Source organism: Mya arenaria, chromosome 9 (genome assembly GCF_026914265.1).
Source record: "Mya arenaria isolate MELC-2E11 chromosome 9, ASM2691426v1".
NCBI classification, from domain to species: domain Eukaryota; kingdom Metazoa; phylum Mollusca; class Bivalvia; order Myida; family Myidae; genus Mya; species Mya arenaria.
The window spans coordinates 70,092,644-70,119,424 of record NC_069130.1 but is presented as its reverse complement, the minus strand read 5'-3'; the positions used below and the strand labels follow the sequence as shown (position 1 = coordinate 70,119,424).

At 38.4% G+C, this 26,781-nt stretch overlaps 2 protein-coding genes across 5 annotated transcripts in view; both read right to left on the bottom strand.

Annotated features, from left to right (window-relative positions):
- LOC128246465 (endothelin-converting enzyme homolog) overlaps positions 1-8,843 on the bottom strand; it is a 52,182-nt gene extending 43,339 nt beyond the window's left edge. The window contains exon 1 of one of the 4 annotated variants that reach the window (XM_052964682.1): positions 8,784-8,843. Coding sequence is in view for 2 of the 4 variants with exons in the window: in XM_052964677.1 (XP_052820637.1) it covers positions 8,698-8,739 (42 nt within the window). In the remaining 2 variants the exon portion in view is untranslated. Of the gene's footprint in view, positions 1-5,220; positions 5,435-8,508; positions 8,593-8,697 lie in introns of those variants that run through there. The other 3 variants (XM_052964677.1, XM_052964679.1, XM_052964680.1) reach the window with 3 other exon arrangements.
- Positions 8,844-13,003: 4,160 nt separating this feature from the next.
- On the bottom strand, positions 13,004-20,212 carry LOC128246470 (uncharacterized). The gene is made up of 9 exons (XM_052964687.1): positions 20,140-20,212; positions 18,484-18,750; positions 17,513-17,576; positions 16,780-16,836; positions 16,312-16,422; positions 15,114-15,161; positions 14,576-14,748; positions 13,509-13,634; positions 13,004-13,231 (listed from the first exon to the last, which is right to left on the bottom strand). The coding sequence occupies exons 2-9, from the start codon at positions 18,739-18,741 to the stop codon at positions 13,136-13,138; spliced, it is 933 nt and encodes a 310-aa protein (XP_052820647.1). The 5' UTR covers positions 18,742-18,750; positions 20,140-20,212; the 3' UTR covers positions 13,004-13,135.
- Positions 20,213-26,781: the final 6,569 nt, after the last annotated feature.

Genomic DNA, 26,781 nt, shown 5'->3' with positions numbered 1-26,781 from the left:
TGTAAGGCTGAACCTTTTGAAAGTGATTAGATGATGGATGGTTATTTAAGTTAATTAGTAAATGTTGGGCTAAAACAGTTTGAACAGTATTACAAACACCTCAGGTGTTAATTTTCTATGTTTGACTTTATTTTATAGAATGTATAAAATTATCACTGAAACCTGATGTCAATCGTTATCTGTGTTTTCAGAGTACATCAAGGGACATAACTTGGCAAACATTTCAGCCAGAGTGAATAGACTTGTCAACTCAGAATATTAAAAATGGTTAAAGACAAAAAAAAGACTTACGCTTAAGATGTAAGTGGCTAGCTAGTATGTATTGAATTGAGCTGTTTTGTAAAGAAAATATGGCAGTTTGCATGAAAAGTTAAGAAATAATGGCAAAAATGCAACTGCTGTTTACGATGTTCCCAGAATCTGGGTGTATTGAAAAGATCACATAAAGCATTAATTGGTAAACAAACATTGGCGATGTGCTGTCACTGATGCAGCTTTTCAATTGTCATGTGATCTCACAATGCTTCCATGCACTCAAAACAAGCAGAACTTAATACATCATATTGAACCAAGCCAGACATTGTAAACTGTGAATTACATCAGATTTTTTTTATGTTCAGTCATTCCATCAATTTTCTTTTGTATGACAGTATTATCAGTGCACATTCAAAATGAGATTTCCTGCCTTTATAAAGCTGCACTCTCACAGATTAACAGTTCTTAAATTTTTTTAGTTTTTGTCTTGGAATCAGCTGATTTTGGTACAATGCCTTCTATTCAGTCATATAAGATGATTCACAATAGAACGTTATTCTCAATTGTTTGGAAAACTGCCGAAAAACTTTTTTTTAAAGCTTTCTTAACGCTTTTAGCCATATATATTAATTATCGACCTTAAATTTGAAGAACTGCAATCTTCTCTTTTGTCAGCATTCTTCTATCACTGATTTCCAATGATTTAGCCGAAAATTGGCTCATTCCAAGACAAAAAAAGAAAAAGTTGTCAAATCGGTCAATCTGTGAAAGTGCAGCTTTAAGGGCTTTCAAGTCAAGAAAAAAAATGTTTTTTTTTTAACTAGAACTGTATTCATGAGGAAGCCTTGAGATTGTAACTGACAACAAGGCAGCATTCAGACCAATAATTCATAAACTTTTTTCTTTGAAAAACCATGGTTTTTACCAATCTTTAAATAACACCAGAAAACATTAATTTTCTGAACCTCTTAAAATCCTGGATAATGGATTCAGAAATTACACAAATAAGTTCAGGGTGGTGGGGGGGGGGGGGCTGTTGTTTAATAAAAAAATCCAGGAGGGTTTTGGTTCCTTAGAGAGAAACATTTAAACAGTATAAACAGTATAGTACTAACACTAAATTGACAAGGCAGTCCAAAGGACGGCTATATCCCCCGTAGTTGTTTTTTAGTATATTTTGTTTTTCTCGCAACCTGACTGGAACGTTGAATATGACCAAAATTGTACACAAGCACTGGTCAAGAGTGGGAATATATAAAAAAACAAGTTGTTTGATCGGTAACCTAAATATTCTTGGCTATGTGAACATATTATAAAAGGATATTTGTTAAAGTTATTCATATTGTGTGTAGTGTAGGTCAGATCAATGTCAAGGTTATTTTGGCTAAAAAAGAAGGAAAATGAGTCCTTGATTTATAACATCGATGAAATAGCAAGCCTTAAGTATTTTCGATAAAGTAATATGGTAATCCATCAATGCATAAGTAAGTTAAAGCGCAGACACGAGCATGTTACTCTGACCTTTAAGTGTCTCTTTTGACCTTGACCTTTGAGGTATGGACCCGGGTCAAGGTCACTGCACATCGTCTCAATGAGGACAACATTTGAACCAAGTAATATGGTAATCCATCAATGCATAAGTAAGTTATAGCGCGGACATGAGTATGTGTACTCTGACATTTAAATGTTTCGTGTGACCTTGACCTTTGGAGTATGGACCTGGGTCGAGGTCACTGGACATTGTCTCAATGAGGACAACATTTGTACCAAGTTATATGGTATTCCATCAATGCATAAGTAAGTTATAGCGCGGACAGGAGTATGTGTACTCTTACCTTTAAATGTCTCATGTGAATTTGACCTTTGGGGTATGAACCCGTATCAAGGTCACTGCACATCGTCTCAATGGGGACATTATTTGTACCAAGTAATATGGTAATCCATCAATGCATAAGTAAGTTATAGCGCGGACACGAGCAGGTGTACTCTGACCTTTAAATGTCTCGTGTGACCTTGACCTTTGAGTTATGGACCGGGGTCAAGGTCACTGCACATGGTTTTAATGAGAACAACATTTGTACCAAGTAATGTGGTTACCCATCAATGCATAAGTAAATTCTAGCGCGGACACGAGTATGTGTACTCTGACCTATAAATGTCTCGTGTGACCTTGACCTTTGAGGTATGGACCAGGGTCAAGGTCACTGCACATTGTCTCAATGAGGACAACATTTGTACCAAGTAATATGGTAATCCATTAATGCATAAGTAAGTTGTAGCGTGGACACAAGTATGTGTACTCTGACATTTAAATGTCTTGTGTGACCTTGACCTTTGAGTAATGGACCTGGGTCAAGGTCACTGCACATCGTCTCAATGAGGACAACATTTGTACCAAGTAATATGGTAATCCATCCATGCATAAGTAAGTTATAGCCTGGACACGAAATGTTACAGACGGACGGACGGACAGACTGACAAACAGATGAAGTGCATTCCTTTAATCCCCTCCCACTCCGTGACGTGGGATTAATAACAGCTCCTATGGTAAGAAATTGCTTGTATGATTCTTCATGGAACAGCCTCTAAGCCACAAGCAAGCAAGTCTCTCAGAATCTCATTTGTTCAAGAACTCACAACAATACATCACATTTAACATACTTAATGTTGAAGGGAAACCCCAAAAGATGCGAATATACATCTCTTGCAATCAGTTCTAATGCCTGTTTATTTTGAGTCTGCAGGGATAAACATCATATGGAAAACACTTTATAATGCCTTATAAAGGCCATTTAAAGATTCTGGGCGCCATTTCATCAAGGAAAACATTTCAACAGTACTTATTGAATCCTTCAGCTAAAAAGGTCCCACAAAAATCATAAACAAGACATAATGGAAATAAAAACTAAAACTGTAAAGAACATTTAAACCGGTCACATATCTTAAATCAATGCTCATTTTAATGAAGACATAAAACCCAACATTTCGGAACAATACTCAAAGAATTTTAGGCGCAAGATCTAGGGAAAGAATACGGAAGGCTCAAGGCACACAAGGAAATGTTCTCAGAGTGAACTGTCTCCATTTATGGAGGCTAAACCTCTTAAACCTGGCATATGTTTACAAGGAGTATTATCAATCCACTGGGGCATATGTAATTGCTCCACCTTTAAATACTTTTCTAAAATCTTGATAGAATTACATGTATCTTTGTGAATTATAAAAAAAACATCAAATTGAATGTGGAAATACAAATTGTGTTTTTTTTTATAAATATAGACAACTTAATATACTGTCATTAAAACCAGTTTTGAAATGAAATCCTGAATGTACTAAATTTTTGAAGTGCGTAATTTGTATTGATGGCAACTTGAAACTTTAAAATCTCCATGCCAATACCAGAGGAAAATTCTATCCTTTCGAGAAACGGACAGTTAATTGGAATTCAGCATGAAATTGTGCGATGCTTGATTTAATTTCTTTCTAACATTAATACCGTAACCTAGCAGGGCTGAGTTTGAAATAAAGTAATAATATAGAATCAATTTAAACCCACTCATTAATTCTTATTAGACAGGAAAGCACATTGGATTGCCTAAATCCATTCAATAACAGTCAAAACTCGTTAGCTCGATATCGCTAGGCTCGATATTGGATTAGCTCAAACTGGATTAAAAGGGCTATTTTTTTACAAATGTTCATATGAAATTCAAACGGTTGGCTCAATTTCGCCAGGCTTGATGTCATTTTAGCAGTCCTAGATAAAAATTTCTCACCTTGATTTCATTGCTCGCCTCGATTTGCTCGAGGCGTTTATCGAACTGTTTGCTTGATTGTTATCATAATAACATCATCAATATATTACTGAAACTGCGGCTTTTTTATTTATTTATTTAAATAGATATTTATTTAATCATTTATTTCCTTATTCATTTTTTAACTAAACTCAATTTTATTTTCCACATTTAAATCAATGCAAACAATTAAGTATAAGGGACTAGTATAAATTTACAGAACCTGGGGCACAATTCATCAAGAAGCCTACAAGAAATTTTGTTTCTAGGAGGGCAACAGTACATGTAGAAATTAGTGCACTGTTAAAAATCCTTTATAGGTACGAAATCTCCCTAGGATTCTGAATGAAACGCATCTCCCTCATTTGCATCGTCAAAGAATCAATATTATCATGATGTCTTACTGTGATTGTTCTTAATAACCAATTATACTATCAGGGCTTCCTTTAATTGAATTTGAAACTGGGAAATAATGAAATTCCTGTAATTGTTTTTGAAAGTTTTACACTGAAATGTGGAAGTTTAAGTCTCTCGAATACAATATCTTCTTCAACTATTTTTCAACAAGTATATGAAAAATCAAATAATTTGCAACTTTAACTTATATTATAATCATTCATTTTACTTAAAAACAGTTAAACTGACTGAAAATGTGACTAAAAAAGTAATATTGACAAAAGGTTTTGATATTTTAAATTTCCAAGTTTTCAACTTTGGAAGTTTTCTTCAAAATTATGGAAGTTTTTGTATTTTCAAGGAATCAATATTGGAAGTTTTAACCCATTTCTAGGGACCAGTAATATACCATACTTTCAAACTTCCTTTAACGGAAGCCCTGTACTATATAGTACTTCCTTTCGATGTTATATTTTTTGTTTTGTTTTTTCTGCATCCAGGTTTCAATTTCCATGATCTATTAACAGGTTAATCATTATTACATTAAATGATTAGAAGGTCAACATTGTAAACTTCGCCTTACTTAGGCTGTAATGGTAACAAAGATCGTGAAATGAATCTCCACAACTTATGTAGGCCTGAATAATTATGCAAATACACACACGTTTAGTGCAGTGCAGTGAATCAATTCTTTGAAATTAAGCAAGATTTAATGTAGCAATCTCAATATATAGTATTCACAATTTTCTGCTTCACATAAATTCTTATTGTGTACCTTAATTTTTGTACTTTCAAAATTATATTTCTGCTGTGCTTTTTCAGATTTCTAACTCTAACCACTGACTAAAATATTTCTACTATTATTATTATTTAAAAAATCATTTATAAATCCAACTTGTCACAGCCTTTTTGCAAGGTCCATTCTAACACACCACTACAAATATCCATTCAAAGTTCCCACTGTATCCCACGGACTGTCTACGTAGCTATTTACATACACACTACATTATCTCATCTGCGTGATGTTAAAGCCTTTAAGGAAAGTTTGCGACTCCTAACGTACATACAATCCCCGGTACTGCTTCCTATTCAGAGAATCCAATATGGTCTACCAATCAATATAGACAGATATTTAGTCGCCTAAAAAGGAACAAGGCAGAGTAGAGGCTACGCAACTGAAGCAATTACTTACTGTGGCTAAACCATGGAAATAACCAATTTATTATTGGCTGATGCCATTTTAAAACAATATTTTACCTTGATTCTTTATCATTCAATTTTGTTTTTATTTCAGTATCTAGCAAAAGTTATATTTGAAATTCTTTGGACATTGCTGTGTTGAATAACTTTATTGCCTAAAACTAGTTAGAAGAGATAGTCAAGAAAAGGAAAGTTTTGGGCTCAATCTGAATTTTAACAATTTCACATATTAAGCGCCTGTGCAGGGGCCTAGCTCCCCGGTTTGGACCCCCAAATGCAACTGCTTTGGACGCAGCTTGCAGAGACCTTTCCAACGTAAACATTTTTAGACAAATTCATACATTTTTCAAACTTTAAATATAATTCTTCTAAACATTAAAAGCAACATATTTTCATTACAAAATTCAGAAAAGAAACACTTAGTGTTTCAACTTTGCTGAAACATATTTGGTTTGAGTTAGTCAAAATAGCAATATAAATATACCGTAGTCAAGGTAAAAATACTTTCAGTTAGATATCAAACCAGAAACAAATTTGTTTTGTTTAGACCTAATCACAGTTTGTCATAGTGGCCACTTTGTAATTGAATCTGAGTTTTCCAAATATTTTCCTAGCCCATGTCATTAGTGTGCATAAAATAAGGCTTAATTTGGAGCCAGTTTAACAGCTAAAAATATCTGGTTCTCAGCTGTGGAAAATATCTGGTTCTCAACTGCAGAAAAACTCAGGTACAACCTATGTCATCTCTTTCCTCATTTCCTTACCAGACACTGTAGAACCAGCAATGTAGCGACCAGTAGACTTCCCAATACAAGAGTAATATGTCTTGTTTCACTAAAGAATTAATCTCATTTTCAAGTGTTCATTCTGAATGAACGACAGGTCATGTGTGAAAAATGATGAAGGGGAAGGGTATATCCCATCAAGTGTGCCATCCTTCTTTTATGCAGCATGAACCCACACAAATGTGTGACCAGTTCCAAGTTTTCCCTCTCAATACATCGGGCTCTCAATACATCGGGGAAATGATAATTTTCTAGTTGTTTCATAAAATGGTCGTTGTTTTTTAAAAATACTTTTTTAAGTTGAATATACATGTACTCAAATACTGTTTATTAACCACTTCTTTGGTTCAAACACAATGTTAGGAACATGAATCCTTTATTTCAATTTGTAAACCAATTCTCATGTTTAAGCAAAAAACGAAACAAATTTGTCTGAAACACTTTCAATTTTGAATGAAATATATTGTCTGTATTACATCCAACAATATTTTTATTTGATGCAGTATCAATCTGTTATTTGTTTGACTGTTTCTGTACTGCATGAGGTTTACATGGGGCTTTATCAACAGGCATGTCAAACTCACTACATCAGTAAAATGGATAAAAAACAAAGCAAAATTGACAAAACAACACTGTTAGAAGTAAATATTAATTTCATTTTTTTCGGACTTCAGATATTTTAAAAAATACCAATAAAAATTGTGAGTCATTCTTTACATTTCTAAATTTTTTGTTGATTTTCTTTCATTCCCTATCGGGTACTGGGACTTGGAAATAAACACATTAACTTGTGCACGTGATATCCATGGGGCTTCAACTCGGATACATGTTGCAAACAAAAAACATACCGTAGATGGAAATCACCATCAACAAGAGATGCATTTCCAGACATCATAGAGATTTAGAAAGGATAGTTCATGCAGCTTCTGCAGCTATAAAATCAGTGAAAAAATTCAAATTCTGTCCATTTAAGAACTTACCAAAATCATCCACGCCTTTTTCGAGGCATCTCACAGGATGAGTATTCTGACCCGATTTGAAATTTTAAAATGATGCATATTCCCAATTTTGACACATTAAAGCATGAAACATACCTTCCAATTGGTTTAAGCATGGACAATTATAAACCATGGATTGAAAACTGCCCATTATCGGTGAAATGATAAGAAAAATATTTTCCAACAATTCTTAGTGCAAAACATGTTTTAGGAAATTCCACCCGTTCTTTGATCTTCAATTAATTTCCATAAGCACTGTATGTTAATCACTTGTATGTTTATGCAATTATCAAATGATCTTTTCCTGTTTTTTTAATGTTATGGATTATTTGCCAAAAAAACAGTAGGTCAGAAGTAATTGAAAAACCTTAAAGTAATGAACTAAGTTTATAAAGACTCACCCGAGTGATGCCTGATCTTGATTTTACAATGCCGATGTTACTAAATCCATCAATCGATGTAGTTACATCCCTTTCAAGTTTAAAGTGTAAACAAACACATTTTCTTCCATTTATTTCTCTATTGAAGGGAATCAAACCAAATTCAGCTAGAAATGTACTTTGAAAAAATGTCAGAAAAGCCATTTCAGCCATGTTTACTTTAATATCTGGCTCACTCGGACCAAATACACTGTTTAGATCCGACCTCCTGAAGAAGTGAGAAATGTTTGAATAACTTATTATAAGTTAGAGAATTTATCAAAGATCTCCATTATGCCATGTATTGTATCTGCCGATATCGGTTAAATGATCTGAAGAAATGATTTGCCAACAGTCCTTAGCATGCTCATAAAAATTCTGCAAGTAAAATTATCATCTCGGATGAAATCTTACCATGATACTGCTACTGAGCTTCAAAATAATCTATGAAGACATAGAATGAAGTTTCCTATCCATGGTTTATACGTCTGTGATTTGAATAATGAATATTCCCAATTTTTGGTGCAAAAACATGTTACAAAAATGTTTCAATCTTCACGCAAAATTAGTTCTTAAAATGATTAGTTTTGCATGATATTGATTGTACAAAGAAAGGTATAATTTTTATCATCATTCACAGTGTATATTGTTTTATTCTTACACATATTCCTTCAGCGTGTGCCATATTAGTGAAATAGAAACAGCTCCTGTAAATATGGCCTTTTTATTTCTTGTGTATCGTTAAAAATCTGTCATCTCTTCGGCTTGTTTACATCTAACGATTATCTGTCAAGTCGCGAAAATGCATGTCAATTCAATAGAAAAATCTATATCGAGGCTATATACATACATCAAAGCAGTCAACAATGTAATCGTGTGGTATATAGCGCATGTAGTAGATTACATTATAATGTAAGTTATTGTAAGATTAAAAACCTTGTTATTTAGCTGAAGGTTGGTCAGATATTCCGCGCCATCTGTCAATTAACATAGTCGGAAACAACCGATCGCAGGCGGAAATATACGATGTTTGAAGGGCTAAGACATAACGGCTTAAGGAATCAAAGCACCGAATTTACTACAATGAGTGATCATGCATTTGAATGTCAGACTTTATTAGAGTGTTTAATGTAGATTCAACGTAAAAATTGAACAAGACAAATGCAAAAGTTTACTTTTCTGCATTTCAGTTTATTGCTTTTTTAGTAAAATGGAGTTATTGCCACTGTTTCGACAAGCCCTAGCCACCACAATGCGCGTTAAGGGACTTTTTTAACATTATAAGACATTCATTGTGTTCCTCTTAGGAATCGTGAAGAACTAGAAATATTCGCTTATAATAGACACAATAATCTAATTCCGAATGAAAGTTGGTCAAATGACTATATAGGGAATTTATTTAGTGGCCTCTGACGGCTTTAAGGTTGTAACCCGGGGTTACTCAAACCTACCAAAATATAAGTTGTTTTATCTTTCTTATTTGCCTCCCGACAAAAGAATTGTGAAATTAAAAACCGTTTCTAGTGTTTAAATATGAACTTTGTGGACTGTGAAATGTTCGGTAAAACTATGGAAGGACATTGGGGTTGTCATTGAACTTAAGTACTTTCTTGCATGACTTTTATGTGGAACCAATAACATATGTAAAAATTGTGTGTTTTATGTCATTTTTTAATTTCAGTGATTATATAGCTAAATAACGTTAAGACAAACACGTAAACAAGATTTCGAGTGGCGTTTGAATAGAGATAAAGCCGACATTCAGATGAGGGAAGTTCGTACCGTTAAAGAGGACAACAAGATACAAAGCGTGGTAACCATGTTAACTGGTTACACTTCCCAACAGAGATCAGACACGATTCGCGAGGAAAATCAAGATAATTTATGTTGTTATCATAGTGTTTTGAAAGTAGCCAATTGTATGTCACCCTACCTTATGTTTATCAATGTGCGTGCGTGTGTGCGTGTGCGTGTGCGTTTGTTTGTTTTTGTGTGTGTGTGTGTGTGTGTGTGTGCGTGAGTGCGTGCGTGCGTGCGTGTGTGTGTGCGTGTGCGTTTGTGTGTGTGTGTGTGTGTGTGCGTGTGCGTGTGTTTAAAATAAACGATTAGCGTTGTATTGTTTCTTCTCGAATAACGTGTCGCTCATATTTTTTTTAAATAATTAAACCTATCATTTTACTAATTATGTATGTTTTTTAATGTTTCAGAATAATGCTACATACTTAACACAATTAGCTAATCCATTGTGAGATGTGGGACGGAATCTTTATATCCCCATGTGTCTGGTCTGGGTGTTTACTTTCATGTCAATATGTTCTTTATTTCTGGGTGCATCATCCACACCATGTCAACGGCGAAGAATCACCATAGCAACAAACATTTGTCTGTTGGTTGTGATGCATGTTCCACCAGATAAGCCGTATGGTAACAATATTTAACTGCTATTATGGAATTAACATTTAATCTTTCATTGAAAATCGGTTCCTTTTCTGAAACAGGCAAGACTGCTAACACATAACTCAGATTTCCCTCTGAAAATATGCAGGTAGTATTTAAGGAATGCATTGCGGGGTTGATGTCATTATCGGGGTATGAACGCAATTGGACTTGTCTAAGTGTGTGGAGTCCGAAGGACTCCACTCGTACTTTGACCAGCCCAAATGCGTTCATATCCCGATAATGACATCAACCCCACAATTCATTCCTTATGTTTACACCAATAATTAATTATTTCATTCAAGAATTGTTAAAAAAAATACTTCATTTCATTTCGGATTATCTTTTAGTAATCCTTTTTTACCCATTCTGTAAATAGGACGACCCGACTGTTACCGGAAACATTTTTTTTCAAATGACGTCACAATAACGCAGGAAAGATCAACCACTTGAAATCACTTTTAAACGTAAAATTGAAACACTTTTGGCAACAAAACGTTTAAAATATAATAACTAAGCACTTTCTTAAATGATGATTTATATTTTACGGGACCTGCTGACACAATACAAACAATTACAAGATCAATAGCTTTCATGTATATTGTTATGCGATGAATTGCGATCCGAACATATCCGAAGATGTTATAATATCGGACTATAATAGGGTTATTAGTACTGCGTTTTGATCTGGGAGGTTGTTTTCGTGGATTATTGCAGATTTTGATTCCACTCGGCTTGCGCCTCGTGAAATCCGAATCTACAAAAACCACTCGAGTCGAAAACAATCTCCCGGATCAAAACGCAGTACTAATAACCCTATTATAGTCCGAGGCCGACGTTAAATAAACGTACCTTCCCGGATGAGAAACATTTTTGGGCTTGAGCTTTAGCTCAAGACTTTTGTAATAGTAATAGTTCTGTAAATGAGATACTTCAGGGGAGGAAATTCAAATATACAATGCATAAATAATTCAGTGCGGTGTTCTCCCTTCTACATGCACTGCTCTGGCATTGAAATTAATTAAATAGACGAAATATGCCCAGTGACATTGTATGTAAGATGAAAGAGCATATAGATATCCTGTATCATTACCCTTTAATATATGCCTCAGATTCTGCTAACGTATATTGGCGATCTTACGTCAACTTCTTTGTAAGCTGGGTCATTTTCCTCTATATTGCTATGTATCTGTGTGTAATTTCAAAAATTATAACCCCTGCGTATGTTAGTCATTTGCTTATGAATATTCTAATGATTCTTATTTCCATATTGTGCTGTTACAAATACTTTGTTCAAATATGTAAATTTTTAATAAGTTGTTATACCCTCTGTGTTTGAGCTATTATCTGAATTGTAAGAGTATTTTCTATACAACAATTGAGCTCACATTCTCTTAAAATTGAAGTTAAAAGGTAAACTAGAATAACACACTAGTATAAAAGTTTAGTTTACCACCTTTTGCTATGATGTCTGTTTTATTCTGCTGCTCATGGAATACTAAGTACATCGAATCACAATGATGGGTGCATTGGGTTGGTAGTAGGGTTCGAGTGGTGAGTGAGTGTACGGGCGGATGATTCGGCAGGTGTGGTGTCGAGCGAGCGAGTGCCATACTATCATTCATATGATATTTTATGAATATCACCTAAGAGTCATTGCTAAAGCCGTTCAGCACTTTCAATGCTTTGATTCTTATAATAAATCATTTTTCTAACGTTGTTTTTAAAATGTTAAGAACCCATGTTAACTTTCTCCTCATGTATGTTGTTGTTTATGTAGGGAAGCACTAGAATCAGGCTGTGACCTCTGGATGTATATGGACGGTTTATAATGTCCGAAATCTTTACATTTAACTTCGCTGCAAGTAGGTCGCGCAGTTATTGCCACTTAGCATTTAAGCATAAGGACTTTACTCTTAGCAAACTAAATTATTTATGCAATAATTCTCTACACAGGGAATCACTTTGAACTTAGTATACAAATACGTGTAGTGCAAAATAATATAATTTTTACACGGAATTCTTCTAATCCTATAACGTCGTGAAGGATATGCTATAGAAAACATCCGTCAACGTACAATTATTTGGATTTAGTATACAAATTACACTTTAAAACAATACAACTAATTAATGGCATTATCATTGGGGTTTTTTAACTACTTTTACTTATTCACCGTCATACCAAGGTTGTTTTCGATGGCCGAGGTGCTCCGACTGGCGTCAATGCTCCTGGGGCGGAGGCACCTGCAAGCTTATTTTTTGCCATCTTTGTTATCAGTGACTTTCACCACAAACCGCATTAAATCAGCATTGTTGAAGACTGAGACGGTTTAAAAATGCTAATTGTTCGAAAATCATCGTTTTTTATTGTATTTACGATTGAAAGGATACACATGCAGTTCAATAATACACGTTTTTTGGAACTGTGATTGATGCTTTCATTTTCTCTTGCATGGAGCGATTTTGAAGAATGTCAATGTAAACCTGATTTTGAGAACGGGTTCGCAGTTCCGGGCCTACAGTGACCACGCGAGGCGACACATTTTGACTTGTGGAGCAATGTCTCACCTACGGCCATGAAATGGACCGTACACATGGCCAGTTTTGTATGCCTTTTTTTACACGATGTTGCGTTTTTTATGACACACTTTGAAAGATGCTAATCATATTAAACACATTCAAAGGTTAAAGGTCAAAGGTTAAAATGATAAAAAGCGTGATTATGCATCAGAGCTCATTATATTTACTTGGTTACCATACAGCCGTCAAGGGAAGAAAATTCAAACACATTAATCATCAATTACAAACTATCTGCATAAGTGTATTTAATATCTCATGTCCAGCTCAAACACTTAAGGCCATTTAAAGGTGTAGAAATAATCGGGGTTCAAATACGTGGCCGCAACATCCTTGACATCCACGCCGCTAAAGCAGTCCTGCATAGCAACCTGAAAAACAAGCGACACATCCTTTCAATTATTTCTTTGCCGGTTATAACTATTAAACATGTAATATACATTCTATGAAACATGACCATTACTAAACGAACGAACGAACCCTCTCATGGAACTTCAATTAAATACTAACAAGGAATGTAATGTCGTTTATTTCGTTTCCTATGCGACGTCAATTATAAACGTTACGTAGATATTTAAAAACCCCAACAACAAATATATTATTAATAAACATGCTGGCTGGATGGAAAGCAAACGCGGTTCAACTCACCGAAAATGACGTTGGGCTGGTGCAGCCCATGAACACGCCCATTATACCGAGTGGCTTCTGGTTGTTTCCGTTCAGGTAATAGCCCACTGGTTCACCTGGCTTCAGTTGGGAGCAGACTGCGCTGACCTACAGGGATGGGAATTTAAACGGAGTTTCATGTTGCATTCCAATGGATAATTAAACCATTCAATTTTTAATTTGAACTTGTATGAAGCAATACGAACTTTATTATGGTCCGAGATATTTAATTACGATCGAATTCAACAATTTTTTCACAGAAATTATACTACTTAAAAATAAACTTTTAACAAATAACGCCGTGTTTAATAATAAAGCAAAAATGTTGGGTCATATCCATGATATCGTGTTATATAATATCGTGGATGTGCACAATTTCCATAGAAAAATGCGGTGCCTGTTTGATCAACTTCTCGTACAAGCAATGATCAGAAATGAAAATTGAAACACTTCTTTACCAGTGTATGTATACCACGTGATAAATTTCGTCATAAATGCTACATAAGAAATCATACATAAGAAGGCAACATTTTGCTTGAAATTGCTTAAAATGAAGACTTAAATCAAAGATAACTTTTCTTTGACTACACCATTTAAACTGAAACAAAGGGCAGTCGGAGCCGCTTAATAAACCACGCCTTCGTTTTATTACCAGAGTTTGATAAGGTGATTAGTTTCATCAAACACTTCAAAACCTGTTTCCAAAATAATGTTTTGACAGTGCTCCGTCAGACGTAATGTAAAAAGGTTTGTCGAAGTGCTTTAAGAAACTATATTCTCAATCAAACTCTGGTAAAAGACCGAGACGAGGCTGCGTAAGCGGCGTAGACTGAGATATGTTTCATTTAAAATAGTGAAGAAATAGGAAAGTTATCTTTGTTTTTAGTCTTCATTCGAAGCAAAATATTGCCTTCCGACGTAGCATTTATGACGCAATTTATCACGTGGTATACACACACTGAATACATTCATCTTCGGATACCCCGATGTGCCATGTATGAAGTGTAACGTACGTAAGTACTGTGGTATGCAATATACAATAAGCCTACCTGTAGATCAATCTGCCAGGTTTGAAAGTCAAAGCTTGGGGCATGACAGTGTTGGTATAGCAATGATTCTGCAGAGTTACCGCCCATCGGACAGGGGTTGCCGTTCGGGTGGGAAACCGTCTGGTGATTCTTTATAGCGTCCACCACTCGTGGGAAGTCGCATTTAAGGGAAGCTGAAAGATGTGAATGTAGGAAAACAACATGGAATGAGTAAATTAATGATTAATTGTTTATTCATTTGTTATGAGAAAAAATTCGCATGATATGAAATGTTTGCTATAACATAGAAACCATTAATTATATATACCTAATAATTACTTTTTTTTCAAATGTTCAAACACTAGTTGTCTACTCCAAACTGGCGGACCTGTTTGCAGCTATCAGGTTAACAAATATGTGCACAGCTCCATTTCAACAAAGGTTAAAGTTAACAAAAAACATACAGAGATAACTCCTGAAATATACGGACTAGTTTGTTCATGTCCTTAAATTTCGAATATTTGATGAAGATATAAAGGTCAAACAAGATAACACTTACGGTTCATTACACTGGCTGGTACCAGAGTGACCTTTTTCGTTGTTTGGGCTGGAAAACGAAAATAAGCAGTTAAAATTTAAGCACATATCCCGGAATGGTTGCAAAAAATTACATGTCAAGTGAATGCAACGAAACTTTTATACTCAACCATAAACAACCGACAGTACATTTTCGTTAAGATGAAATGTTTCACCGTGAACGATCATGAATTGGATAAAAATCAAAAGAAGCCATACTTTTCCGTCAAAAGTTTTTTTTTTGCATTTAGCCTCAGATAAGTATGTTGTACTTGATTTTGTTGCAATAATGCTATTTTTGAAAGCCATTTTGTCGTTGTATAATACTATTGCCATTGTTTGTAAGAGTACCGTTTTGTCGTTGTATAATACTATTGCCATTGTTTGTAAGAGTACTGTTTTGTCGTTGTATAATACTATTGCCATTGTTTGTAAGAGTACCGTTTTGTCGTTGTATAATACTATTGCCATTGTTTGTAAGAGTACCGTTTTGTCGTTGTATAATACTATTGCCATTGTTTGTAAGAGTACCGTTTTGTCGTTGTATAATACTATTGCCATTGTTTGTAAGAGTACCGTTTTGTCGTTGTATAATACTATTGCCATTGTTTGTAAGAGTACCATTTTGTCGTTGTATAATACTATTGCCATTGTTTGTAAGAGTACCGTTCTATACGTTTTGAGAAGGATATCTACTCAGTATATTAAACGGAAGTGTGGTTGTTTCTCGGATATACAGTCATAATAATTAGTGATGTTCCGAGGATCGATTATAATCGAAAACTGATTGCTTGGGCCTGAAATCAGCATCAATCGATTGCATTAGGTCATAATCGATCATCGATTCTATCAATTTTCTCCTTTGAGTTTATTTAGATACTTGGAAGTGTTCCGATGTTGTCGTTAACAAAATAACCTAAAGCAACAACAACACTTTACAATTTCAATCATACTCATAACATAAGCATCGTTAAGGATTACGCGTAAAACTGCAAATAAGGTATTGGCAAAATCCGATTGTACTACCGATAATCGGTTACATGAGTGGAACTACTTATCGGTAGTCAAACTACAATCGATTCCCAACACTAATAATAATGTAAAGTTTCCTTATTTGGGTTTACATTTGCAGCTAAAGGGCGTTACTGTTTCTGTGTCTGTAAATAAGTATGAGTACGTACGTGGTGTCGGGGATGGTGTAGGTTTAGGAGTAGTTGAAGTAGTTGTTGTTGGCGGTGGTTGTGTCGTCGACGTTGTCGTCGACGTTGTCGTTGTTGGAATTGGCGTTGGATCTATAAACATACAATATAAATGTGAGTTTTTTCTTCCGGTACACCTCAAGCATAGCGCAGTGTTATTCCGGTAGTTTCCGACGATGATTTAATACAAATAGGAACATACACGTATTTATATTAGTACTTCTGAACATCTTTATGTGTTTCACACCGTATCGATATGTACATCGAAAAACAATAAAAAAACCACACAACCTTTAAGATCTATGAGTATTATTCTTTACACCATTCTCACATAGTTTTCCTTAATAGCAAATAAAGCTCGGACATAAATATATAGGTATTACTAAGTAATTTTATATTCTTAAATCATAGTAGTCTTTTGATGTAAACGTATGATGCATTAGGATTTACTTAAAGTGTATCCACTTTGGATGGAAGGGGGGCAGGGATTCTTCCAGGTCACTACTCCTGAAAAAAATGAGTCATGCTAATAATATTAAGTTTTGCTTTTAGTTTAGATTTTACATTGTTTAAAATCGATTGCGGAAAAAGCTCTGTTCAAAAATCATCCAAGATGAAGATGGTAAGCAGATTTGTGACAGAACCAATGTACGTTAGTGCAGAGATAGGTAATAATGTTACATAAGCTAACTAGCACAGGCCCTTTAATAACTTATTATATGTTGGAGGTACTTGACGCCAGATGACGGACGGTGGAATGAAGCGGAAAACTGCTCCGAAACAACGTAGACACAGAGACCGACATATTTCTTTTTCGGTGATGTCATTGATCGATGCACACTTTTAACAGAGATTACCACTGCTGAGAGTTCTAAAAGAAACGATTACGTGAATTCCAAGGTGTTCCGCGCTATTTATAAACGGGAACACTCGGCTGAGATGGCGAGTGAAACAACATGACTGTTGCATTTTCATAAAATCATGTAAAATGATCACATTCTAGCTGAAATAACACTTCTGTGTTTGTTTTGAGGAAATATTGTTATTGTCGATTATGAGTCTCTTTTTACCCCCAAAATTATTCAAGCAAATTCAAGTAAAATACCTTTAACATATTAAACATATTAATAATTATGAATTAACAAAGAGTTAAGACAGGAGTTCCTGTCACATCCCGCCCTACCTCTCCTTCTCGGGTAAATGCAGTTCTTCTCTCTTAATCCATAGTCTTTTACCATATAGACCACCTGAAAACATGAAAAAAGAACTGCAGTGTCTAAGTGTGTAAGGATGGCTTCGATCTATAATGTTTTTGCGTAAATCTACCCACCCCAGATGGCCATGTTGAAAATCGTTATCTTGTCAACGGGCAAAGATAAAGTACCCGTATGAAATTCAGTTGTTGTTGTTTTTACTACACAAGAATAGTTTTTTTTACTTGGGTGGGAGAAAAAACATCTTTTATGGCCGAGATTTAAAGAAACTTATAATCTATCATGTCTTTCCTGTCCGGATAGCAAAATCCGATATGAGCCAGCAAAATGCGTATCCGAAAATAGGATCGATCTGTGCTCTTGCAAACCTTAAACTATCACTTTGTTGAAAATTTTACGTAGAAAACGCGTCTTTGTACATTTCATTAAGCGCGTGCATGCGACGTCTTCTAACGACGCCACGACGCATTGTAATTTAAGACCAATACGGACGTCACATAGCTTTTTTATTCAATTTTATTTTCATTTTTATTTTAGTCGTGCATACGTGTTTAATATATTGCGCTTTACTAAATATACCACAAGTAATTGAAAAAATGGCGCGTTTTGGGTATTGGCAGATGGAATTTTCCAACAGCTAAATTCACTCGAAATGCTTATCCGGTTTGCAAGAAATTAATAGCACCAATACCATATTTAGTCAGAAACACAAATGAAAAATAGCCGCATTGAAATGAAACTAAGTTTCCAAGCTAGAACAAGAGTCAGTATACATGTAGACGACTAAAATGCTACTTACTTTAGGTCCACTGACGAACTTAATGGACATAAATGAAGCATTTATCTGCTTGGCCTTTAACGGACTTTTTCGCCCTTTTAGTCAACATTGGGCAATCTAAACAAATCAACAGCATGGTCACATATTTATAACTTTTATTACCTCATCTTCGTTCGAAATCGCAGCCACAAAACCACCGGAGGTCAGAACACCCTCGGCTTTCAGAAGACACGGATCGTCGAAGTCATCCGCATATAGGGATCCGACTTCCGTTGTCCGGTCCATGCAGCCATACAGGGGACGCGGGTCCGCGTTTATGCCAATGCAATAGCAGGTCTGGGGAGCAGGAACGCCGCTGACCAAGGACCCTTGTAACAAGGCCACAATGGCCACACCCAACAGGGCCGCGAAATGGGTCATGGTATGTATCTGCAAGCAAAGTGGCTGAAGAGTGAAAAGAAATACATGCACCCAGTCTGAATCATATTAATTCAGGTACTATACTATACCAGTGTGTGTATACCACGTGATAAATTACGTCATATATGCTACGTCGGAAGGCAACATTTTGCTTAAAATAAAGACTTAAATCAAAGATAACTTTTCCTTCACTACACCATTTTAAATACGGCCAAATGAACAAAAATGTTTCAAGTAAATATAATTATAAATCAAATGATGATGAAGTAGCATTGCCTTTTTAGCAAACGGTCATTAAAAAGCGATATGGTTACTGTAACAGGTGTCCGTCACATAGCTTAATCACTAAAATATGGCCATGCAGTCCTTTGATATTGTTTGAAATTTAACAAAAAATAATTAAAATTGATAAAATGACATTTCAATAAATTTCTAAGAATATAACTTGACCCCCCCCCCCCCCCCCCCCCCATTTTAATTATTTTTTGTTAATTTTTAAATAATATCAAAAGACTGAAGGGCCACATTGCCTTTTCTTTTCAACAATATCGAAAGACTGAAGGGCAGTCCCAATTACTTGCCCATTCACCTCCTTCGTCTAAAATCAAAGTTGACCACAACAAAAACACTAATGACATGCAATACCGATCTTCGCGTAACATTTATGATTAAAATCATCGGTCAACCTCATTCGCAAACTATTGAGCAGTTTCTTTCGCCAAAAACAAACTAATAAATAGATACCTTTGTTAAGTACCAAAAGGTCTTGCCCAATTAATTTGAAATTTATCAAAAACTTAAAAGAAACTATTAGTTTACTAAACAAACTAATAATATGCTTCAATCTGATTTTCTATGTTGAAATTTAGGCTTAACCTAAAAACAGTACTAAATTAAATTGAGATTGCTATTGTATAATTTCTCGATAATAATATGGTATATATTATTTATTTTCATTACTTTTATTGATATATTTATATGTTGGGGGGTACTGGGTGAGGGGGGTAACATTCGAATGTGATGTACACTCTATGAAATGGTAATTGAATACTAAAAAATGTATCCGAATAAAGAAATCTGACGCTTGACTGTGTTGACTTTTATTATATTTGCCAAATAATTAATTACTTAGTATTTGGTTTTAGCGAATAAAAAGTTTTTAAAGTGCCTGAAAGCCGTGGGTTTAACGGAGACCGTACCTGCACTTCCTGACTACAAAGACATTCTTCTCCTTAAAACCAAGGGCTCACGGTGAACTGATAAAAGTCACGAAAGCACCCACTTAAATAAATTCAATGTTGACTAACAAATAAATAATATGCATAGAAATTAAACATGTGTAAAGTTTCTTAGTCAATCATCTAACAATCTTATGAAAACAAAGACAAAAAACCTTACCTTCGATGTACGTTATGATCAAGCCAGAATTTAATAAAAATGATGGTAATTTCAGAGACGTCTCTAATCAAATGTTTGCGGACCATAGGTTTTTATAATGACATTTTATCTAGGTTAAACAAATCTAAACAAAAAGATTAAATACTTTCCTGTTCTTGATTTGGTACATTTTTATATTGAGGGACTGACGAACAAACTATGGGCAAGTTTAAATAGTTGAGTTCATACATTTGTGTAGCTTTTACTAATTTCTTTAACCTCGATTGCGATGAAAGCTGATGGCGTATAGAATCACTCTCGAGCCTTTTCCTGGGTAGAAACCAGTAATGGTGTCCAATTTGAGAAGCCATGAGACAGTACCCCTGGTAGGGATCGAACTAACAACCTCTTGGGTGAATGGCGGACACCTATACCACTAGACCACCCTTACACTTCTTGGTTTTAATTACTGCAATGGAGCCAAGCATGTACATGTACGAATAGCAAGCGTTGATGTAAATGGCACAATGCAATATAATTATACAGATGGTACAATACCCTAAAATCTAGTATTACGTTGGTTAATACAGACAAATAAAAGAAAATGAACACACCGAAAACAACATCATACAAATTACAAATATCCAACAAAATAATATAGTTATTATTTTGTTATTTTTTAGTGCACATGGGTTTGAGGTTTTCACACTGAAAAGGTCAACACATTTATACAAAAAGAGACCATTGACTGTGGGAGGTTTAAAACCCTCAGGGTTTTCAAGCTACCTTCAAGTTCACTTTTATACATACCATACACAAAGCAATATTTCAATAAATGAAAATTAAAACCGAGAGAAACCCAACCGCCAAACAACCCACAGCATATAATAAGGGAGCTCTATGTGATGTAACAGACTGTTAAGATGCGGTTTTCCTGTACCATGTTTGTATAATCTGCTGTGGATGCTGTGTGATGGTGATGCCGTATCCATACCATGCTTGTTTATTTGTTAACCATTTGATTCCTGGTCATTGTGCCATTACCCAAGATCGTGCAAGTACACTAGTACTGTTTAAATATCAAGACGTTAATTGATCCGAGGGTTGACCTAAATTCGGCGCTTGATATCGTACTGACCTTAAAGGTGTCAGCAGTATATCGTCATTTGATATACAGGAATCCGTTTGATCCATGTGCATTCCCGCTTTATCGGTACCCAGGCTTTACAGAGTTGGCAGTACCCAGGCTTTACATTACGGCCAACTCTGTAGTCGGTACTCAGGCTTTACATTACGGCCAACTCTGTAGTCGGTACTCAGGCTTTACATTACGGCCAACACTGTAGTCGGTACCCGGGCTTTACATTACGGCCAACTCTGTAGTCGGTGCCCAGGCTTTACATTACGGCCAACTCTGTAGTCGGTACCCAGGCTTTACATTACGGCCAACACTGTAGTCGGTACCCAGGCTTTACATTACGGCCAACTCTGTAGTCGGTACCCAGGCTTTACATTACGGCCAACACTGTAGTCGGTACCCGGGCTTTACATTACGGCCAACTCTGTAGTCGGTACCCAGGCTTTACATTACGGCCAACTCTGTAGTCGGTACTCAGGCTTTACATTACGGCCAACTCTGTAGTCGGTACCCAGGCTTTACATTACGGCCAACTCTGTAGTCGGTACCCAGGCTTTACATTACGGCCAACTCTGTAGTCGGTACTCAGGCTTTACATTACGGCCAACTCTGTAGTCGGTACCCAGGCTTTACATTACGGCCAACTCTGTAGTCGGTACCCAGGCTTTACATTACGGCCAACTCTGTAGTCGGTACCCAGGCTTTACATTACGGCCAACTCTGTAGTCGGTACCCGGGCTTAACATTACGGCCAACTCTGTAGTCAGTACCCGGGCTTTACATTACGGCCAACACTGTAGTCGGTACACTGGCTTTACATTACGGCCAACACTGTAGTCAGCTCCCAGGCTTTACATTACGGCCAACTCTGTAGTCGGCTCCCAGGCTTTACATTACGGCCAACTCTGTAGTCGGTACCCAGGCTTTACATGACGGCCAACTCTGTAGTCGGCTCCCAGGCTTTACATTACGGCCAACACTGTAGTCGGCTCCCAGGCTTTACATTACGGCCAACTCTGTAGTCGGTACCCAGGCTTTACATTACGGCCAACACTGTAGTCGGTACCCGGACTTTACATTACGGCCAACACTGTAGTCGGCTCCCAGGCTTTGCATTACGGCCAACTCTGTAGTCGGTACCCAGGCTTTACATTACGGCCAACACTGTAGTCGGTACCCGGACTTTACATTACGGCCAACACTGTAGTCAGCTCCCAGGCTTTACATTACGGCCAACTCTGTAGTCGGCTCCCAGGCTTTACATTACGGCCAACTCTGTAGTCGGTACCCAGGTTTTACATTACGGCCAACTTTGTAGTCGGTATCCAGGCTTTACATTACGTCCAACTCTGTAGTCGGTACCCAGGCTTTACATTACGGCCAACTCTGTAGTCGGTACCCGGGCTTTACATTACGGCCAACTCTGTAGTCGGTACCCGGGCTTTACATTACGGCCAACTCTGTAGTCGGTACCCAGGCTTTACATTACGGCCAACACTGTAGTCGGTACCCAGGCTTTACATGACGGCCAACTCTGTAGTCAGCTCCCGGGCTTTACATTACGGCCAACTCTGTAGTCGGTACCCAGGCTTTACATTACGGCCAACACGGTAGTCAATACCCAGGCTTTACATTACGGCCAACTCTGTAGTCGGTACCCAGGCTTTACATTACGGCCAACTCTGTAATCGGTACCCAGGCTTTACATTACGGCCAACTCTGTAGTCGGTACCCAGGCTTTACATTACGGCCAACACTGTAGTCGGTACCCAGGCTTTACATTACGGCCAACACTGTAGTCGGTGCCCAGGCTTTACATTACGGCCAACTCTGTAGTCGGTACCCAGGCTTTACATTACGGCCAACTCTGTAGTCGGTACCCAGGCTTTACATTACGGCCAACTCTGTAGTCGGTACCCAGGCTTTACATTACGGCCAACACTGTAGTCGGTACCCAGGCTTTACATTACGGCCAACTCTGTAGTCGGTACCCAGGCTTTACATTACGGCCAACTCTGTAATTGGTACCCAGGCTTTACATTACGGCCAACTCTGTAGTCGGTACCCAGGCTTTACATTACGACCAACTCTGTAATCGGTACCCAGGCTTTACATTACGGCCAACTCTGTAATCGGTACCCAGGCTTTACATTACGGCCAACACTGTAGTCGGTACCCAGGCTTTACATTACGGCCAACTCTGTAGTCGGTACCCAGGCTTTACATTACGGCCAACTCTGTAGTCGGTACCCGGGCTTTACATTACGGCCAACACTGTATTCGATACCCAGGCTTTACATGACGGCCAACTCTGTAGTCAGCTCCCGGGCTTTACATTACGGCCAACTCTGTAGTCGGTACCCAGGCTTTACATTACGGCCAACACGGTAGTCAGTACCCAGGCTTTACATTACGGCCAACTCTGTAGTCGGTACCCAGGCTTTACATTACGGCCAACTCTGTAGTCGGTACCCAGGCTTTACATTACGGCCAACTCTGTAGTCGGTACCCAGGCTTTACATTACGGCCAACTCTGTAGTCGGTACCCAGGCTTTACATTACGGCCAACACTGTAGTCGGTACCCAGGCTTTACATTACGGCCAACACTGTAGTCGGTACCCAGGCTTTACATTACGGCCAACTCTGTAGTCGGTACCCAGGCTTTACATTACGGCCAACTCTGTAGTCGGTACCCAGGCTTTACATTACGGCCAACTCTGTAGTCGGTACCCAGGCTTTACATTACGGCCAACTCTGTAGTCAGTACCCAGGCTTTACATTACGGCCAACTCTGTAGTCGGTACCCAGGCTTTACATTACGGCCAACTCTGTAGTCGGTACCCGGGCTTTACATTACGGCCAACACTGTAGTCGATACCCAGGCTTTACATGACGGCCAACTCTGTAGTCAGCTCCCGGGCTTTACATTACGGCCAACTCTGTAGTCGGTACCCAGGCTTTACATTACGGCCAACACGGTAGTCAATACCCAGGCTTTACATTACGGCCAACTCTGTAGTCGGTACCCAGGCTTTACATTACGGCCAACTCTGTAATCGGTACCCAGGCTTTACATTACGGCCAACTCTGTAGTCGGTACCCAGGCTTTACATTACGGCCAACACTGTAGTCGGCTCCCAGGCTTTACATTACGGCCAGCTCTGTAGTCAGTACCCGGGCTTTACATTACGGCCAACTCTGTAGTCGGTACCCAGGCTTTACATTACGGCCAACTCTGTAGTCGGCTTCCAGGCTTTACATGACGGCCAACTCTGTAGTCGGCTCCCAGGCTTTACATTACGGCCAACACTGTAGTCGGCTCCCAGGCTTTACATTACGGCCAACACTGTAGTCGGTACCCGGACTTTAAATTACGGCCAACTCTGTAGTCGGTACCCAGGTTTTACATTACGGCCAACTTTGTAGTCGGTACCCAGGCTTTACATTACGGCCAACTCTGTAGTCGGTGCCCAGGCTTTACATTACGGCCAACACTGTAGTCGGTACCCGGGCTTTACATTACGGCCAACACTGTAGTCAGCTCCCGGGCTTTACATTACGGCCAACTCTGTAGTCTGTACCCAGGCTTTACATTACGGCCAACTCTGTAGTCGGTACCCGGGCTTTACATTTCGGCCAACTCTGTAGTCGGTACCTAGGCTTTACATTACGGCCAACACTGTAGTCGGCTCCCAGGCTTTACATTACGGTCAATTCTGTAGTCGGTACACTGGCTTTACATTACGGCCAACACTATAGTCAGCTCCCGGGCTTTACATTACGGCCAACTCTGTAGTCGGCTCCCAGGCTTTACATTACGGCCAACTCTGTAGTCGGTACCCAGGCTTTACATTACGGCCAACTCTGTAGTCGGCTCCCAGGCTTTACATTACGGCCAGTTCTGTAGTCAGTACCCGGGCTTTACATTACGGCCAGCTCTGTAGTCGGTACCCAGGCTTTACATTACGGCCAACTCTGTAGTCGGCTCCCAGGCTTTACATAACAGCCAACTCTGTAGTCGGTACCCAGGCTTTACATTACGGCCAATTCTGTAGTCGGTACCCAGGCTTTACATTACGGCCAACTCTGTAGTCGGTACCCAGGCTTTACATTACGGCCAACTTTGTAGTCAGCTCCCGGGCTTTACATTACGGCCAGCTCTGTAGTCTGTACCCAGGCTTTACATGACGGCCAACTCTGTAATCGGTACCCAGGCTTTACATTACGGCCAACTCTGTAGTCGGTACCCAGGCTTTACATTACGGCCAACTCTGTAGTCGGTACCCAGGCTTTACATTACGGCCAACTCTGTAGTCGGTACCCAGGCTTTACATTACGGCCAACTCTGTAGTCGGTACCCAGGCTTTACATTACGGCCAACTTTGTAGTCAGCTCCCGGGCTTTACATTACGGCCAGCTCTGTAGTCTGTACCCGGGCTTTACATTACGGCCAACTCTGTAGTCGGTACCCAGGCTTTACATTACGGCCAACACTGTAGTCGGCTCCCAGGCTTTGCATTACGGCCAACTCTGTAGTCGGTACACTGGCTTTACATTACGGCCAACACTGTAGTCGGCTCCCAGGCTTTACATTACGGCCAGTTCTGTAGTCAGTACCCAGGCTTTACATTACGGCCAACTCTGTAGTCGGCTCCCAGGCTTTACATTACGGCCAACACTGTAGTCAGCTCCCGGGCTTTACATTACGGCCAGCTCTGTAGTCTGTACCCAGGCTTTACATTACGGCCAACTCTGTAGTCGATACCCGGGCTTTACATTACGGCCAACTCTGTAGTCGGTACCCGGGCTTTACATTACGGCCAACTCTGTAGTCGGTACCCAGGCTTTACATTACGGCCAACACTGTAGTCGGCTCCCAGGCTTTGCATTACGGCCAACTCTGTAGTCGGCTCCCAGGCTTTACATTAGGGCCAACTCTGTAGTCGGTACCCGGGCTTTACATTACGGCCAACTCTGTAGTCGGCTCCCAGGCTTTACATTACGGCCAACTCTGTAGTCGGTACCCAGGCTTTACATGACGGCCAACTCTGTAGTCGGCTCCCAGGCTTTACATTACGGCCAACACTGTAGTCGGTACCCAGGCTTTACATTACGGCCAACACTGTAGTCGGTACCCGGGCTTTACATTACGGCCAACTCTGTAGTCGGTACCCGGGCTTTACATTACGGCCAACTCTGTAGTCGGTACCCAGGCTTTACATTACGGCCAACTCTGAAGTCGGTACCCAGGCTTTACATTACTGCCAACACTGTAGTCGGTACCCAGACTTTACATTACGGCCAACTCTGTAGTCGGTACCCAGGCTTTACATTACGGCCAACTCTGTAGTCGGCTACCAGGCTTTACATTACGGCGAACTCTGTAGTCGGCTCCCGGGCTTTACATTACGGCCAACTCTGTAGTCGGTACCCAGGCTTTACATTACGGCCAACTCTGTAGTCGGTACCCAGGCTTTACATTACGGCCAACTCTGTAGTCGGTACCCAGGCTTTACATTACGGC

Coding starts and splice junctions, on each gene's coding strand:
- LOC128246470 (XM_052964687.1), bottom strand. CDS start 18,741: ATGACCCATTTCGCGGCCCTGTTGGGTGTGGCCATTGTGGCCTTGTTA. Junction 17,577..18,483: donor CGATTTCGAACGAAGATGAG/GTAATAAAAGTT, acceptor TCATGTTTTCAG/GTGGTCTATATGGTAAAAGA. Junction 15,162..16,311: donor TACACCATCCCCGACACCAC/GTACGTACTCAT, acceptor TTCGTTTTCCAG/CCCAAACAACGAAAAAGGTC.